Source organism: Meleagris gallopavo, chromosome 1 (assembly GCF_000146605.3).
Source record: "Meleagris gallopavo isolate NT-WF06-2002-E0010 breed Aviagen turkey brand Nicholas breeding stock chromosome 1, Turkey_5.1, whole genome shotgun sequence".
Taxonomy (NCBI): Eukaryota; Metazoa; Chordata; class Aves; order Galliformes; family Phasianidae; genus Meleagris; species Meleagris gallopavo.
The window spans coordinates 164,884,801-164,904,125 of NC_015011.2; the positions used below are offsets into that span (position 1 = coordinate 164,884,801).

At 37.5% G+C, this 19,325-nt stretch overlaps 1 protein-coding gene across 1 annotated transcript in view; it reads right to left on the reverse strand.

Moving 5' to 3' along the window:
- Positions 1-18,406, reverse strand: part of VWA8 (von Willebrand factor A domain containing 8) — a 91,975-nt gene extending 73,569 nt beyond the window's left edge. Inside the window, exons 1-5 of the mRNA XM_019612065.1 lie at positions 18,254-18,406; positions 18,096-18,173; positions 8,992-9,152; positions 8,280-8,393; positions 155-323 (exon numbers count right to left, since the gene is read on the reverse strand). Of these exons, the coding sequence (XP_019467610.1) occupies positions 155-323; positions 8,280-8,393; positions 8,992-9,152; positions 18,096-18,173; positions 18,254-18,301 (570 nt within the window). The 5' untranslated portion in view covers positions 18,302-18,406. The remainder of the gene's footprint in view (positions 1-154; positions 324-8,279; positions 8,394-8,991; positions 9,153-18,095; positions 18,174-18,253) is intronic.
- Positions 18,407-19,325: the final 919 nt, after the last annotated feature.

The window sequence follows — 19,325 nt, forward strand, 5'->3', positions numbered from 1 at the left end:
ATTCTAATACCACTAAGAGATAAACAGGTTTTGAAAATGAAGTTTCATTTGTGCTACATTCAAACAGCATCAGGAATAGCAACGTTTTTTCATATAGTAAAAAAAAAAATAATTCAATAAACAATTATCAGCCTAAAATATTGAACATACTTACCATTTCTTTAATAACTTGAATTTCTTCATTTTTGCTTAAAGATCGAACATGATGAAAAAGAAACAGTGTCAGAAACTCTGGACCAAGCCACTGTTGGGTACTACTTCCAATGACAGGAGGTTCTGCTAGGACGATTATTCTGAATGAGGGGTGGATAGGAAAGATAGACCTGCCAAAAAAGTTAAAAAAAAATGCATTATCTGCAGTAAATATAACATTTTTTTTTTATACTAGATGAAAAAATACATATATATTATTGTATCATACCACAATACCTACTCAGATATTTGCAATGCAACTTTCTCAAAAAAGACAAAAACTGCATACTTGCAGACTTGCACTTATATAAATTGCTCCTCATTTTTCACACTGAGAAGGGCATCCACAATATGCAATATGACCTACATGCCTGAAGATGAGCAAACATCAGCAGCTAAGCCACTGTTTACTGGTTTGTATGTCTTGAAAGGACACATCTCACCAATTATACAGATTTTTAGAAGTGCTTTACCTGAAGCAGTATGTCTAACAGGCAAATCAAGGAGGGAGCAGGATCTACTGGTCCTGCAGTTCCTCAATTAGATTGACAGAAAGGATGACACTGTGGAGATTGGCCTAGACAATGCCGAGAGCTGGATTTAGCAACACTGATGTTCTCTGCAGCCTCTGCAAAATCACCCAATCTCTAGGGACTGGATTAATGCACCTAACCTACCCCTGAAAGTTAGTTATACTTCATACCTCGACTCATTTTCAAGTCACTATGGGGGAAAACAGGTTCCTTAAATGGCTGCGTAAGACTTAGAAGAATTTAATAAACACCCCACTGAGTCCTTCAATCCATACATCCAGCCAGAAGTTCACTCTCTGATAGTGGCAGCTGCAGATGCTTCCTGGGGAAGGCACATAAGCCCTTCTCAAGACTTATGTGAGAGATTGCTATAATCAGCCTATTTCCATCACCCTCTCCCAGCAGTTACAATCATACATTCAAGGGATGCAAGGGCTTATCTTTATTTGCTTTGATGTCTCTTTATCCAAAACTTTGTCTAATCTCTTTCTGAACTACATCAGCCTATCTGCCTCTGCAGCTTCATGTAGCAAGACATCCACTATTCATTGTATAATGTTCATATTGCAGGATTTGGTGAAAAACAGTCTTAAATGCCTGTGTATTTCATTCCACTGAAGATAACAGACGCTTACTGTGACCAATACAAGCTTAAATACAGAACGTCTAGATATGTGTGTTACAACAGTAGAAGAGCACTGCCTCTGTTTTGTGTGGTTTTGTCTTCTTCACATCTTTTGTCTATCTATAATATCTCTATGTGATATTATCACATCTTTGGATCTTTGGATTTGGAATGCACTGGTACTCACTGAACAGCACAACTACATGATTTCTAGAGGTAACAGACAAAAAAGTTGGATACAAAAGCTACTCAAATTACGCAAGAATTGTTCTCAACAATTTTTCAGTACATTTATTAAAATAGCAGATGTTAATTTGGAAAAAGAAGTGAAATTGAAATAGTTTATATTGTTAGATATGCCTGTTATCATGTGTGATTTCTCATACAAGTCACAAAATCTGAAATCAGAACATTTGGCGACCAGTGGGAAAATAAGTAAGAAAATCTGAAGACAGAATATGACTAGAACAAAAATACAATATATCAAAACTAACTGTGCAGTTGGCACAGTAAAATTGTGACACACCACAGTGATTGTAGCAAACAGACTCTTGATCAAAGGTAAACACAAGAGTGGGCATGAGTTATTCTTAGCTGAAAGCCATAAGCCCAGGAGCTACTCCCTGACTGATAAAAATAGAAATAGATGTCTGAAAACATCACATGAAAGAGGAACCAATGGTAATGTCACTGTCACTAAGCATAAACGAAGATCAGGGAACATTAGTAAACATTATTATAAAAGAAAATGTTTCCTTTACTCCCATTACTAAGGAGAAAAACAACGAGCCTTCCGTAATCACCTAAATTCCAAGGACTAATTCCGGTCCTTCTGTAATACTGTGAGAGCACAAGAAGCAGTCAGCTTTCCATTCTAAAGGAAAGACATCTTTCTTGTATGACATCCATGTAAATGTCTAACTTGAAGAACCGGGGGGGACAACCAGGGAAAAGACTGAGAGAAGCTGGAGGAAAGGAGATGGATAGTTGGGGCAAGTTAACATCAGGATGCCAGCTAGAAATTACTGATGTATCTTCTAGACTTCTCTACCCTCTAGACAACTTCTGCTAAAGGTTGTGAATGCTCTCTTCCTGGAAGCACTCAAGGCCACGCTGGATGTGGCTTTGAGCAACCTGGTGTAGAGGGAGGTGTCCCTGCTTATAGCAGGGGGTTGGAACTAGGTGATCTTAAAGGTCCCTTCCAACCCAAACCATGCTATGATTCTGTGACTTGGACAGATTACAACACCTCTGCTGCAGTTTTCCAGTTCCTAAACACGTATAAAACTATATGGCTACTTCAGAAGCCCATTGTTTGGAATGATGTATGAAATACTAAAAAATGTCAAGCTAAGTGTATTATTAAAACAAATGTCACGAATGACATGATCCTGCAATGCCATAAAAGTTCCCAGTTTCCATGTTAGCAACTGATTAGCTTCTATGTTATTCTGCGGTATTACAGATCAGGTCTCTAAAGGAATACAGTATGGAGATACTATATGGAGTTATACTTTATAAAACAGAGATCTTTGACATCTTGTATTCTTTGCAGACAAATGCCAAATAAATGTATTTTGCTAAAAACATGACACTTTTTAAATCACTGAAACTCAAATGGGAAGATTTGGTGCTGTTGGATTAGTGGAGAGAATCTCCATTCCTTTCTCTTTCTATTAAATGTTTACTGACAACAGAGCCAGAGAGCACTCTCTTGTATTCTCTTGTACTAATATCCACGTCCTTTTGACATCAGTGTTTAATTCCAACCAAGGATTACCAGCACTGTCTTTGACAAGAGGATCAGAACGCAGTCTGCTCAGGGTGATTTTAGGGAAAGATTTTCCTGTTATCAACACATGGTTCAAAGCAACTGAAGTTTAATAAAGGAAGTAAGAAAGAAAGAAAGTGCAGAATTGCATTCCTAATGCTACCCTGCAAAAAACCACACTGGGCTTGATTCTCTTTCCCCGTAGCATGGCTTCATAAATCCCACTTTCTATCAAAACATCAATTATTTTATGAGTTTGGAATTGTAATAATATTAGGACCACAAATGACCTATTTTTAGTTTCCCAGCTGTTTTTACTGAATTTCAGAATATTCTCAATTTAGCAAATTACTAAAGTATCTATGAATCCATCAAGCTGAAAAAAAGAAAACTGCAAAAACAAAGTAAAAGCTAGAAAAATTTTCACCGTTGCAAAATTCATTTTCTGCCACATTTTATATTTATATTTCTCTCATCTATCTGTTGTCTTTCAACCTAATCATGTGGAAAATCATCCACAGTCTGCAAGACATTAAACCTATGCATGCATGAGTAACTTCTAGCTTCTGAATAACCTTATTACATACATACTTCTAGATTATCTTCTAGTAGAAACTTTTCTGCTCACCATACCAAATACTTATCATGTATGTGTGAACACTGGGGAGTATATCCACCCCAACAGGTTAGAAGAATGCCTGTTAAAATAAACCAGCAATTCACTGCTTGTAAAAGCCATGTGCTACCTTTACAGCACAATCATCTCAGTGCACTAATGGATGACTGCATAAGAAATCCTACGCAAAATTCTTGGATATGTATGGTGGTTGAAGACGCTCTTTCTTATCTCTAAACCTGTTCGGGAATATGAACCTTCCAGTCAACATCAGTTATAATTTCCCTCTGTGTAAAAGAACTTCAAGGACCATTAGTCACTTCCTCAGCTTTTTCCATTCTTCTCCCCAAGTCATAAACAAAAACACCTTGTTTCCCCACGTGGCTGAATATCATCTCACTGGGACTGTTGGCTCTCTTCGCTGCACAGCAACACTGGCACAAGAAAAGACTACAAAGAAAAAGTACCCCTCACCCACTGCTAGTTATCCAATAGGCCAAGGAGCATCCCACAATCTAATGAGGATAAGTGTATTGCTTGCACTTTTCAGTGCTACTAGAGTTATTGCACTCACCAGTCCAAAGCCTTTCTCGGGAAAATGCTAGCGAACATCACAGCTACAGCAATGTAATGAAATAAACATATAACTCACTGTCAGTAATTGACATAATTTAGAATAACAATATATTTTATTAGCTCTTATGACAGTAGTCATTCTTTAAAACAAAGTTGCAAACTAAAAAAAATAAAAAAAAAAAAAAAACCCACCATGAAAAATAGCATTCAGCAAAGCTACAAAATAATACAAGCACCAAAAAATATTTTCCCCTAGACATTACTAATAACTCTGCCATGGTTAAAGCATTTTCATATTCTGTAGTATAATACTGTTTATATTCTATATACAGAGGCATGTAATTTCCTTAGGCCATAATGTGAATATGAAAAACTATCCCTCGTGATTTAACTTTAAGCATTATATTGTACAGTATTCTCTTCTATTTTTGCTTTCTATTTTACTACATGTATGAATTACACAAGTTTTATGAGTGTTGAAACATTAAAAATGAAAGGCACTAAAACTGTGGAAAATGACTATTATTTTTCCTATCAAACATTTTCATATAGAAACATGAAAAGCGTCTTGCTCTGTTGATAAAGGGATCTATAAGAATTTCTCCCTTAATAGCTCAAATTTTTCCCAGAAGTATCTTCCGGTGTTTCAAATCCTCTTACAGACTAAAGAATGAATATAGAATTTTCAGCTCATTGGTTAAGAGCAGTACTCTTTTTATCTATCATGAAATAGTATTTTGTGAATGGAATTTGTAAACAGAATTTAGATGAAAATCTGAATCCTAGTCATCTACCAAAAAGCATGATCACTTGCCCTTTTAAATTACAAAAGATATGCTCTATCTGGAGATCTACACCCAAGTCTAGGGCACCCAGATCAAGAAAGCTATGGAGTTGGGATCCAGAGGAGGCCATGAAGATGAACAGAGGACTGGAACAACATTACTTTGAAGATAGGCTGAAGAAACTGAGCTTGTTCTGTCTGGAGAAGAGAAGGCTCCAGGAAACCTCACTGCAGCCTTCTAATGCTTAAATGGAGCTTATAAACAGGAGAGAAATCAACTTTCTACATGGGTAGATTGTGATAGGACAAGGGGAAATGGATTTAAATTAACAGAGAAGAGATTTAGATTGTCAGGGGGAAATTTTTCACTGAGAACATGCTGAGACACTGGCATAAACTGCCCAGAGAGGTTGTAGATGCTCCATCCCTGAAGGTGTCCAAGACCATGTTGGATGAGGCTCTGGGTATCGTGACCTAGTGCATGATTTAGTGGCTGACAACCCTGTCTGCAGCAGGGATGTTGGAACTGGATGATCTTTAAGGTTCCTTCCAACCCAAGCCATTCTACAATTCTATTATATGATTCTATATACTTTATATGTACCTTACAACAGCATCTGTCCACCTCAGGAGGTGAGGTTTAAATTGAGGCAATACAGAGCAACAGTCAGGGTGCTTTTTATTTCATGAATGACTAGAAGCACTACAGGAGAAACTCCAAGCCACATTATGAATAGCACTATAATCAAGAACACTCATGTACAAAAGCAGACCATGACTTAAAAAAAAAGAAAAAGAAAAAGAGAGAGAATATCTACCTCATCTATTTGTTTTCTTAAAGACAGGAGTAAGCTATCAGTTCTTCTTCATCATAGCTGCCTTCTAGTCTCCATCTCATGTTCTTCTTCACATTATGAAGACAGTCTTGACCTCTCCCAGTCTAATAATTTCCTAATGAAGCATTTCAAGTTTCTTCCCTTCAAATTCTGGTCCTTCAGAAATATTCCTTTTTATCTTGTTCTTTCATCTCCTTTCAGATACTTCATTCATGCCCCATTTGACTGTTTAGAGACTTAAAACTGTCATGCGCTTCCCACTGCATCACTGATATGCCTCTCAATATGTGTTTTCCTCTTCCATCATTTCCCATAAGAACTACACTAGTGTGCAAGATTGGGTAGATAATTAAAAAGCTAAGAACAAAGCAAAAATTTAATTTCATTAACTGTATAATATGAATCTTATGTTTCAAGTTTAATATGTATTGATTTCCAATATACAAATGAAAACCGAAGCCTCAGACTGAATGAGTGAGATTTAGGAGGGAAAAAAAAAGAAAAAAGAAAAGAAAATAATCCTGTTTTAAATAAAACTTGAAACTGCTTTCCATAAGAAACCTTTGTTTTGGAAAAGTAACAGTAGCCTTCACACGTCACTCAGCAAACACCCCAGATTAAGTCCCTGCAGAAATAAGAATGTGTATTCTGCAGGTCTTTCAAAGAGCAACTACTCTGAAATTACTTTAGTTAATATCAGAAAATCAGAATAAATAAAGCTCCATGCCTGGCTTTAGCATCAGAAACAGCTGACACTACGAAGCCACTTCCGCACAGCAAAACACACAGTATTTCTCATCAAAATGGAAAGCATCTCCCTGACATGATTTAGAAGCAAGAATTGTCCTAGATGATCTGTTTAAATAAAACTCAAAGTACAGTGTAGTATGTGCTCCCTTCACAAAACAGTCTATGCAGATGAATGACGGATGGCTCGCACCTACACTGTGATTAAATCAGCTGTCAGTAGTGAGACAACATTAGATGAGAAGCTGTCTGGAAAGAACACCTAGTTCTGCATAGCCATTCTGCAACACTGTAAGGTACTGGAGATTACAGTGACAGGCTGTTGAAAAGGAAGAAGAGCAGTGAGGAAAGCAGTACTGGAATCAAAGCACAACTAGTGACATAATAGGCTGGGAGACAGTGAAAGGTAAACCAAAAAGTTCAAGATGAGGTCCCGGAACATCTCCAGCTTCTTAAGGGCTGACCAAAACAGCACCCTAAGAACAGATGAGTGGTCCACTGACACTGAAGAAGATCATATCAAAACTAGAGAAGCTGGCAGATTTTTGTACTACTTTACCTTAACTTCCTCTGACTGAGCCAATACAGCAAAAAGTTGAAATAGGGCTAGATTGAACATTTCACCCAGAAGGTGGATGTCTCAGCAGAAAGGGCCCTTGCTCATTAAGTAGCAAAAATTTTCAGCTGTATCCAAGACGGTGCTAAATGGTCACACTGAGCTTCCAGATATGAGAGAACCCATGCAGTGGGATGGGATTTTTTTGTATACTTTTTATAAGATCAAACAGTGGTCAGGATTGTTGTAAGAGACACCCTTCATTTAGGGTAAAAGCCTAACACATACACATACGTACATCCTGCAGCATAAACATGAGACATTTGACATATAAATTCAAATGTTTTTGGAGAAATTAGATCTATTTGAGATAAACAGCATGCTTAGTTCTTTATACATTGCTTATTTAATATATACCTGCATATTAGATTGTGCTTATCTTGGAGCACACTCAACAATACGTTTTCCACTAATTACAATTTATCAGCAGTGTTTGACCACGCATTATGTACAGTCATTAGTGAACAAAAAAAATGTCAAGAGTTGTGGAATGTTTCTAGCAGACAAGTGGAAATGAAGAAACAAAAAGAATAAGCAAAATGGATCCCAACCCATCCTTACGATTTCCTGCTCCATATCAGTTGGAAATTAAAAAACAGCTTTCTAGATAGTGAAGAAAAAGAAAGTAGCAAATCATATTAAATTTCAATAAAATTTATTTTTATTTAAGATGCTCTTAATAAATTCTTCCAAAATTAAGTATGATACACTTACATATCTGTGCTTTTACGCGTGCACCATTTATCTTCAGTTTCTAACTCCTTCTGTTAGCTTAAGCATTCTAAACAAGATATAATTTTCTCATTCAACAAAAAGAAAAACCATGAGGAAACATGATCAAAATACATTCTCTTGATGATTAAAAGGTATCAGTTTAGGAGGGAAGTACTTTTGCATGATATCTTCACAATAAAATAAAGAATATTATGTGCTTTACAGGATGAAATAGTGTTTGCATTCTGAAGTCGTAGCGGACACTTTACCTTTCCTGTAGTTTCTCATCAGGGATCTTCAATTCTTCTTTTAAGTTCTGATACCTATCCTCCCTTAATAATCTGGTGCCATCATAGAGGGTCAATTCTCTGTCATGTATTAGCCTGTTTGAAAATAAAAATAAACAAACTTTATCTAGCCTTTGATTTCTTTTTGCAGTACTTATTTCAACTAACACTTTCCTTTTAAAAAACTATCTCAGTCAACACAGTCCACTGAAAAAAATTATAGTACTCTAAGATGCATCCAGGTGTGAAGGTTATGCAATTTGCCCAAGTAAATAGTTTCAGCATAAAGACAATTAACCAAGCTACTTACTTTTAATAGAAAATAATGAGAAATATTTAAACTATTTTCTGGCATCTTCCATTTTCAGATCATTGTTCCGATATTACTAACAGATACATTTCATAAACTTACAGTAAAATCTAGTTCATTCTTTAGGCTTACACTGTCTTTACAAAGAACTGAAATTTCCTGTGCTATTAAAGACTTCTAAGGAACTTGAAAGAATTGCTTCTGCTTTCAGGTATGTAAAGACTGAACGATATATGTTCCACAGAGCTTCAACATTCAGCTTGATCTTTGCAGCACTGCTGAAGTTACAAAGTCATATTCACCAGAAAAACCTTAATTTATCAGTACTTATGTGCCCAGCAAACAAATCACACGCACACTACCCAGCTGTGCTCATATGCTGACCTTTGCAATACAGCTAGAGTGCCAGGGTTAATTCGATGAATGCCATCAAGAATAACAAGTTTTCCTTCCAAGGCCGCAGTAACAAGAGGTGATGGTCTCCATGCAGTGTCCCCATTAGGAAGAGTATACCTCTGCTGCAGCAGGTCTCTAGCCGTCATGTCCTGTAAGTGCCAATTCATCAGAATTGAGTTATGCTGCATTTTATTCGTCTAGAAGAATCTGCTTTCTCCTTAGAAAACTACATTCTGTTTTTCCTGGGGCTACACCCAAAGAGGATTAGCAGAAATTTTTCAATTACTTTTTGAAGGGCTATTATGAGTGCTGCTCTGAAAGTAATGCCTTCTATTTTATTATGTTGCCCCAAGACATCAGAGGTGGATGTTGGTGGTACAGCAGTAGAGATTAAAACTTCTCACCCAAATTCTGTTAGATCTGTTGCTGTGTGAAAGATAGCAGCTGTGAGATGGTCTGACAAAGTGGAGTCTGACATGGAAGTACATATGAAGCAAAGGTGTATCATTGAATTCCCTCATGTGGAAAAAATGGCTGACATTCATTGACGCTTGTTGAATGTTTATAGAGATCAAACAGTAGATGTCAGCACAGTGAGGCATTGGGTGGTGCATTTCTGCTAACAGTGGGGACTATTTTGAAAAATAGTTTTGTAGTTGAGAGTTTGCTCTATCAAATAGTGCTATTGCACTCTTTGTATCTATTGTAGTTTCCATGAAAATAGATAGGAGGCATCGCTTTTGGAGCAACCTTTAAATAACACCCACATGGACAGGCACTGTGTCATACAGCCTATGTAAGTACCAGACTTGCCAGTATAACCTTTCTGAAGCTAAGCCAAAAGTTTGGTTGTTGGTGGTTATATCAAAAATATATAGAGTATCACAAAATAGTACATAGGGAATAAAACACAGCTAAAGGCAAAATCTAGTCTACAGTCTCCAGTATACGTATTTTGTTACATTCCAACAGATGCAAACAGGGGCAACAAAGGCATAATGGCCATTCTGTGACCTGAAAGATGAAATTCATTCTTTAGGCTGCGCTGTGAACAGAATTTAACCTAAAATCAGATGAGGAAAATATTTTCTATTGTAGCTGCAGCTTTTGCAAATGTCCCCTTCACAACTATAAGCCTTTTGAACTTTCAAGAATAAAAATAGAACACATTACATCATATGGCCTGAATCATTTCCTCTTTCTAAATTTCCTTAAAAGCCTTAAAATAACAGGACAAAGTCCGGTTCATTCAATGTTTCCCCATTTTATAACCCCAAACCTCATATTCAGATGTACCAAAACAGCCATTATTTTTATTGCCGTCCTTCTGCTTTTTAATGCATTTTGCTCATTGCTAGTATTCTATTAAAGAATTAGCCTAAAACAGTTTTTAAGCAAGGTCATAAAAAAAAAGTGCAAGTATTTTCAGGATTTGCATCAGAAGTGTGCACTGTGTAGTTAGCAAATGCATTCAACTAACACACCTTCTGACACCTCACACCTAAAGGAGTGAAACAACATAGAACAGGAATTAATCAGGAGCTCAGTACGCTATATATAATGTTACACAACTTGAGAAATATGCTTTCGTTTTCACAAGAAGAAAAAAAAAACACATCAGAAGTGTATTTTCTTGAAAAATATTTTCTGAAATAAAATGAACTCCGTATCATAATTTAAATGACTGAATTGTGTTAATTAAGTGACGCATTCAAATGAAGCATCATTCATTAAAATCTACCCAAAATCAGTAAGAGGTTTGCTGGGCCCTGGGCAGCCTGGTCTAGTATTAAGTGGGGAGTTTGGTGGCCCTGCCTGTGGCAGGGGGGTTGGAGATTCATGATCCTTGAGGTCCCTTCCAACCCTGGCCATTCTGTGATTCTGTGATTTGTTACGGCAAAGTTCCTGCTTATTGATTTATTGCTTCTGTTTCTTTACACTAAATCAGTTTTTAATACATAATATTAAAATTATAATGTTACGAGCTGCATGATCACAGAATCACAGAATTGTTGGAGTTGGAAGGGACCTCCAGAGATCATCGAGTCCAAATCCCATGCAAAGCAGGCCTCCTACAGCAGGCTGCACAGGTGGGCACCCAGGTGGCTCTTAAATATTTCCAGAGAAGGAGAATCCACAACCCCCTGGGGCAGCCAGTTCCATGATGATAATACTCTGTCACTAAAAATTTCTCCTTTTGGAGAGGGGACAACAGAAAGGTACGAATTAATCCCTCTCCCCACACACACTACTCCGGGCAAACCAATTGCCTTGTGAAACATTTTGATTTCTATTGGTCACAGTCATTGTAACTTAGAAAATAAACAATGCGACGCAAGCTAAAGTATCTTGTAAGTAGGAAAAAAAAATAAAATCGAAGTTGAGCAGAGAAAATACTTGTTTCCTTTCCTCCCCTTCGCAGCCACAGCAATACAAATCTCCAATTCAGCCATTTTTATGGTTCTCCGCACAAATTGTGTTCTTGGCAATTACAAGGTGAAAAATCTATGCTTCCTGCATTCATGCCAATTTGGACTTGCATTTTGTTAATAATTCTCAAAGAACTGGAAGGAGTTTAGAAGGAAAACTAAAAACTATGAGGTCATGCAAAAAAAAAAAAAAAAAAGAAATCCTAGAAACAAAAACATCACAGTACACAAACAGTAATGATGTGCTTAAAAGATTGTTTTTGCTGTGCAAGAGGAGAAGGAGGAATAAGTTGCAGGAAATTTGTTGTAACATCACTTTGAATAGTTTTTTTTCACCTGAAAATTTACAGGGAAAGATAAAAATAGAAGTGAAATGTTTTATGTTGAACAATCAAAACCAAAAGTTCCCTAGCTACAGTACACAAAAACCAGCTGTCTGCTGCTTCCTGCAGAACAGAAGACCGAGAGTGGATCTTATCAACACTTGTAAATATCTAAAGGGTGGGTGTCAACTATATGGGGCGAGGCTCTTTCAGTTAGTTTTTACCATGCCTAATAGTTACATCTTTTTCTTTTATTGCTAAAGCTGAGTACTTCCTTCTGATGCATTCTATTTTTTATCCTAAGTTAGACAAATATGTGTACATTCTGTTTTCCCTGCAGAACAGCATTCCCACAAGAGATGCTACATATTATTTTTTTTTTCCCTACCAGGACCAAAATAAACATTGCATTAGAATGCATGCAGACGTTTCAAATACAATATGTACATGAAGAATAGACACAATATTGTATGAACTTAATTCATGCTCCACAGAGCATGGAAAGAAATTCACATTTATTATATCACCTAAAATGATTTAAATCATGCTGCCACTTACTGTGGACATAGCAATGTACTGCAGCCAAATTCCACAGGATAGGTGTTAAGAGGAAGGAGTCAGGCTCCTTTTGGTGGCACCCAGCCACAGGACAAGTGGCAACAGGCACAAACTGGAACCCAGGAAGTTCTCTCTGAACACAGGAAAGAACACCTCTACTTTGAGGTGACAGAGCACTGGAACAGGCTGCCCAGAGAGACGGTGGTGTCTCCTTCTCTGGACATAATGAAAACCCACCTGAACCTACTCCAGGGAACCTGCTTTAAATATGGGGCTGGACTAGATGATCTCCAGCGGTTCTTTCCCATTCCCAGGACGCAGTGATTTTTTTCTCATTTGCTGTTCTTTAAACGCACAAAAAAACCTAAAAAACAAATCCTTCCTCATCAGGATCTAAGTTTCCTCTGTCAAGAATCTGCCTACTTAGAACTGAATATAGTCAGAAATGTGTACAATGTCAGAGACCATAAATTAGACAGTAATTGTTCCATGAGACAAGTGTTACCATAAGAAATTATCCATATGCTTAAAAGGTTTGGGATACGTTGATTGATATATTTGGATATGTTTGATTCTCAACTCACAACATAAAAGCTTGTAGAGTTTATTTCTGGGAAAACAATATAGGGAGCTAAGGACTTCACACTATTCAAGTCCTTATATCAACTTCAGATGGAAAGAAGGATGAAGCAAATATTTAAAATAAAACTAAACATTATATACAAACATCCAAGAACACAATTCTTCACAGAGCCTGAATGAAAATACTGCTGTTTGTTCAGACCAAAGAGAAGTGCTCCATCTAATTTCTTAGTGCCTGTAGAAATGATTGGAAAAATAACATGAACTACAGCACAGATATGAACCTCTTTCATTTTAGAAATAACTTAGGACAATATAATCTCTCTCCCAGAATACCAAAAAGATACTTTTTGAAGAAAAATACAGAAATCTATTAAATATGCATTTCCAAACTTCTCACAGCCTTCATTGCCCAATTACTGCATGAATTAATATTTAACATTTTTCCAATCATTAAACTATGTTATTACTTTGCTGTGCAAAGCTACTGATGTGTAAAAAAACAAATGCATTCTTAAAATATACCAAAAGATGCACAGCTCAGCTGCATTCAATCATTTTTTACGTCTTGCTTCCTGTAAAGGTTTTTAAGATTTTCCGAGATATTTTACATGTGAAATATAGAATTAGAGAACCCTTAAAGTTGGAAAGGACCTTTAAAGGTCATCTACTCCAACTCCTTTGCAATGAACAGGGACATGCACAACCTGTGCCAGTGTCACACCATCCTCACTGTAAAGATCTTTTCCTTATATATAACCTAAATCTATCCTCTTTAAGCTTGAAACCATTTCTATCACCACGGATCCTGCTAAAGATTCTGTTCCTTTCTTTCCTGTAGCTGCCCTTTGGATATTGAAAGGCTGCTATCAGATTATCTTGCAGCCTTCTCCATGCTCCCAGCTCTCTCAGCTTGTCCTCAGGAGAGATGTTCCATTACTTGAATCATTTTTTGTGGTCCTCTTCTGGACGTGCTCCAACAGGTCCATGTCTCTTCTGTACTGAGAACTCCACATCTAGACGCAGTATTCCAGGTGAGGCCTCACCAGTGCAGAGCAGAGGGGCAGGATCACTTCCCTGCTGGCCACACTGCTTTTGATGCAGCCTAGGATACAGTTGGCTTTCTGTGCTGCAAGGGCACATTGCTGGCTCATGTCCAGTTTCCCATCCACCAGTATACTCAGGTCCTTTTTAGCAGGGCTGTGCTCAATCCTGTCATCCCCCAGCTTGTATTTGGTAGTGGATGCTGCCTCAGGTGCAAGACCTTGCACTTGGATTTGTTGAACCTTGTAAGGTTCACCTGGGCCCACTACTCAAGCCTGTCTAGGTCCCTCTGGATGGCATCCTATAACTCTGCTGTACTGACTACACCACACAGCTTGGTGTCATCAGCAAACTTGCTGAGGATGTACTCAACCTCACTGTCAATGTAATTGAGGAAGATATTAAAGAGCATCAGTCCCAGCACCAACACCTGTGAGATACCCTTCATCATTGATTTCCATCCAGACACCAAGCCACTGACCACCACTCTCTGGACTCAATTCTGCAGCCAGTTGTCTGTCCATTGAACAGTCCACCCATCAAATCATGTCTTAACAGTTTGGAGTGAAGGATGCTATGGGGTGCTGTGTCCTTACTGAAGTCCAGATAGATGACGTCATGGCTCTGCCCTTGTCCATTGATGCACTGACACCATCATAAAAGGTCATTAGGTTGGTCAAACAGGATTTACCCTTGGTGAAGCCATGCTGGTTTTCTCCTATAACCTCCCTGTCTTCCGTGTCCCTTAGCATAATTTCCACAAGGATGTATTCCATGATCTTTCTCAGCAGTCATTGCCTTATCATCACAGGATTTTGTACATGCTGCAATGTTGCCAGCATCTCTCAAGGAAGCGGGTCTTTCAAGCCCCTGCTAGCACTCTGTCCTTCTAATACAGCTATGCCATCCCACACCTTATCACAGGAAGGCTCACTGTCCACCTCCATCCCCGTTCAGACCTAGTTTAAAGCCCTCCCCATGATCTCTGCTAGCTTTTCCCCAAGGACCCTTCTCCTCTCTAGAGAAAGGTGAACCCCATCCAGTGCCGACAAACTTGGTGTCATGTAGACCATTTGGTTGTCAAAAAAGTTCTGGCAACAGCACCACATATATATACATATATACCTGGATGTTAGGTAGACATGTCCACGAGTGAATTTATTCCGAACAATGAGCTCACAGTTATTTTTTCGCTTTAACAACATTTCCTATTACCATAAATGCCGCTCTACAAAAACCCTGTGCCCTTTTAACTTGATCAAATCCTGGTGAAACCAAAGAAATGGTTCACTCTAATGTGAAATGCTTCAAACCCTTAGCCTAGATTTTATTTCAGCAGTAATCACAGATCCTTCTGAAAGAACAATGTCCAGTGAGTAACTGATTTCTTCATCAGCTCCTCCATTCATGCATCTCCAAAAAGGAAGACGTCTGCTCCTATTCAGTGAAGCCATACTAATTAAAGCTAGGCTATTGAAAAACAGTGGTTATATTTTTAAGCTTGCCAGATCAAATAATTCCCTGATTTTGCTGGTGAGTAAAAGTCATGGGCTATCCTGAGTTGGAAGAGATCCACAAGGATCAGTCATCACAAGGATCGCTATACCTCATACAACAGAAGTGTGAGTGCATCTGTCTTTATGTGCATTTGTCAAGGCATTAGAAGTAATTTTCTTGGGATGATTTAAAAATATGTTTATATGGACAAGTGCAGAGAGAAGTATGACATAATTCTGGCCCAGAATCTATGCACCTATCTTACTATATTATCCTGTATACAGGATAACAGATACTTCTGGAAAAGCCAGGTATATCACTAAGAACATCATATTGCATTGATAGGGCTGCGCAACTTTGAAAACCAAACCTGATCATAACTGGACAGGTTAAAACACAGGAAAATAGCTCCTATCTGTCTGACTCAATTTATGCAGATAAACTTTTAGAGTCTGCACCTCTGTTAGCTAAAGGAGTACTAAGGGAAGGAAGAGCAGAACAGTGGGACTGTGTTTGAAGAAGCTCGTGTCAATACAGAAAAACATAAAATGGACTTTCATCATCACAAATATTTTTTTTCCTTTTTTTTTTCTTTTGTCTGTTTCAACCCTTCAATGATTCCACCCATTTTTGTCTGCATCTCTTCTCTCCCCACATGCATCCAAGCCACCTGCCACTGTCTTTTCCTTCCTTTGAAGGTTTCCGTGCTGTCTGGGAAAGATTTAAATAAGCAAAGGAAGGGGAAAAATATACTGTGTTAAAGAATATACTGTGTTAAGAATATACTGTGTTAAATCTGATGCTGATCTTCCCCTACAACACTGCCAATTATCACTTATGATCGCAAAATTTGTGATACTTGGCATGCTTTGGCTTACCAAGGGCATGGAACACCCTTAGCTTCATATTTCATTTGAGAGTGTTTTCATTCCTAAAAGTTATGGAGAAAACCTTACATATAACAAGAAAATTCAGTCACTCTATTTTTAACCTCAATATTTTTCAGACTATGGCATGAGGTCATAGTTGATCAAGATCTAAGACTGACAATATTCTCCGAACAAGTACCAAGTGAACACTGCCTACAAGAGATTACTGTTAAGCAGGACAGACCTCAGGATTTAAAAAACAAACAAACAATCTCTACTGCTGTGAGACAGTCTGATGCACTGTCGGGATGAAATCAACAGAAAAAAAACTAAACAGATAGCAGGGCCACTGCTCCACATTTATCATACTCTGAGACAACTGACATCTCCTTAATTTGATTTTTCTGTACATCTAACCTGTCTTGCTACTTTAAACTACGGTAGATTTTTTCCTTCAGCTCACTAGGAACACAGCCTTGTTGATACCTACAGCTCCTTGACGCCACCTGCAAAACCCATTGAAGCCCTTATGACTTCTCTAGTTCTTCCTTTCACTTTATCCCTAAATGCCATTCTAAGACAGCTAAATTAGCTGCCTATCTGCCTCACAAAAAACACACAGGTCCCCCCAAATTTATTTTTAAAGCCACATCTATATTAAGATCCCAGCCAAAATTTAAATAAATTAGCAACAGTTAGGCTAAGGGTGATAGCACCTAAAAAAAAAAAGAGCAGCATTAATATCAATTGAATGTAATATGCATTTATCACATATAAATACCAATCCTCATTCTTTAGTTCTAGGATCCAACATTTCTGAATATAGAACTTTTTCTTTTTTATCTCTACTGCAATGCAGTCCCACCACCACTGTAACCATCAGACTACAGAGAAATATAAACAAAAATAAAAAAAAAGGGAAAAAAGTAAATCAAGAGAAATCATAGCATTATTGTAAATCCCATGTTATAGGCATCAGAAAAAATAAGCTGTAAGAGGACAGTGAAAGATCTTGACAGAAATAAAAAAATAAAAAAATAAAAAAAATTAGTAAGCCTACAGAAAGTGAAAAATAACTTGAAAATATTCTCAGTAAGTTTTAATAACATTATCTATTCTCAGTATACTTATGAAACCGTCTTCCATAACAGTGAAAAATAACATTAATACTGCTGATTGATTATAAAATCAAACAGCATAGGGACAAACAAAAAAAAAGGAAAGAGAAAAGGTCTTCAAAATGCATGAATTACAAGAAGTCACCACTCTGACCAAAAGAAAAATACTTCAAAAGTAGAGAGAATGTCTGAAAAGATATGGAAGACATCATTTTCTTTATGATACTCAGTTACGTCAAATCACAAAACAAATTGTCAGTTCTCTATTGCTAACAGAAAGATGCAGTGAATGCTTACATTTTGCTTATTTAAGTTATCTATCTTTCTTTCACACTCTCAATGAAGCCAATAAAAAGAAAGTAAAGCACTATCAGGGCTAACTTACAAGTAATAACATCAAACTATCTATATTGTATATACTACCCCCTCTGTTCAGGTCTTCAGTAAGACAAGATTTTAGATGAGTATTCTACAATAGAAAGTAAAAAACACTCTATAATTACCATAAAGCTAATTTTAGTATCCTTTATTTTAAAACATACATTGGTGATTATTATTACTGATTATAGAAGCTGCTGCTGTATATAAAGACTGCCTTACACGGAGAACCTGCTTGCGTGTTGTATTTTGGATCATATTTAAAGTATGAACATCAGCAGATCGTTCACTTACCTGATATAGCATGATAGGTTCTATGCTGTATCCTAGCATATCAGCAAACTCCTTAGCAATAACTGTTTTTCCACAGCCCTAAAAAGTTAAAAAATAATAACTAAATTACATTGTATGGAACATGGGGAAGGAGGGAAACGAGAAATTAAAATTCTTACTTTTCCTCCAATCAAACACATATCTTTAACCATATGAGATTGCATCATTTCTGCCAACAGCTGATCATGACTGGAAGTTCTTATGAATTTATCTGATTGAGAATGCTGCTTTAATAGCCCAGTCCCAGCTGGAACCTAAAAGGAAACAAGGCAAAAGAAAACAAAACAAAATGGTTAGTAAGATGTATTGTGATAGCTCTAGACTTTGTATGGACTGGGTTACACTTCTCCAAATAATACTGTAATATTTGTGGATGTAATTATCAAACCCGAATCTTACACTGAATAAAATTAACACTGTATAATCTGTCCCTGGAGAAGTTCAAGACCAAGTTGGATAGGGCCCTGGGCAACCTGGTCTAGTATCAGATCGAGAGGTTGGTGGCTCTGCCTGTGGCTGGGGGGGTTGGAACTTGATGATGCTTAGGGACCTTTCCAACCCAAGACATTCTATGATTCTGATTTTTTAATAGACAGCTTCCTCCACACTTTCTTCTCTCATTCTTAATGAAAATAAATAAATAAATAAATAAAATTAAGAAATGTGAACCAACTCAATTGGTGCTGGTACAGGGTCTGGAGCACAGACCTTATGAGGAGAAGCTGAGGGAGCAGGGATTGTTTAGTCTGGAGAAGAGGAGGCTCAAGGGAGACCTTATTGCTCTCTATAACTACCTGAAGGGAGGTTGTAGTGAGCTGGGGGTCGGCCTCTTCTCTCATGTAACTGGTGATAGAACTAGAGGGAATGGCTTCAAGCTGCACCAGGGGAGATTTAGGCTGGACACTAGGAAATACTGCTTGTCTGAAAGAATGGTCAGGCACTGGAATGGGCTGCCCAGGGAGGTGGTGGAGTCACCAACCCTGGAGGTGTTCAAGGAATGTTTGGATGTTGTGTTGAGGGACATGGTTTAGTGAGAGTTATTGGTGATAGGTGGATGGTTGGACTGGATGATCTTGTAGGTCTTTTCTGTGTTTCTGTGATTTCTGTGAATTATGGCATTGGGGTACGAAAAGAACTCGAGACTGTGCATGCAGAAATCAAAATATAAAAAGTATTTATTACTTATCAGAA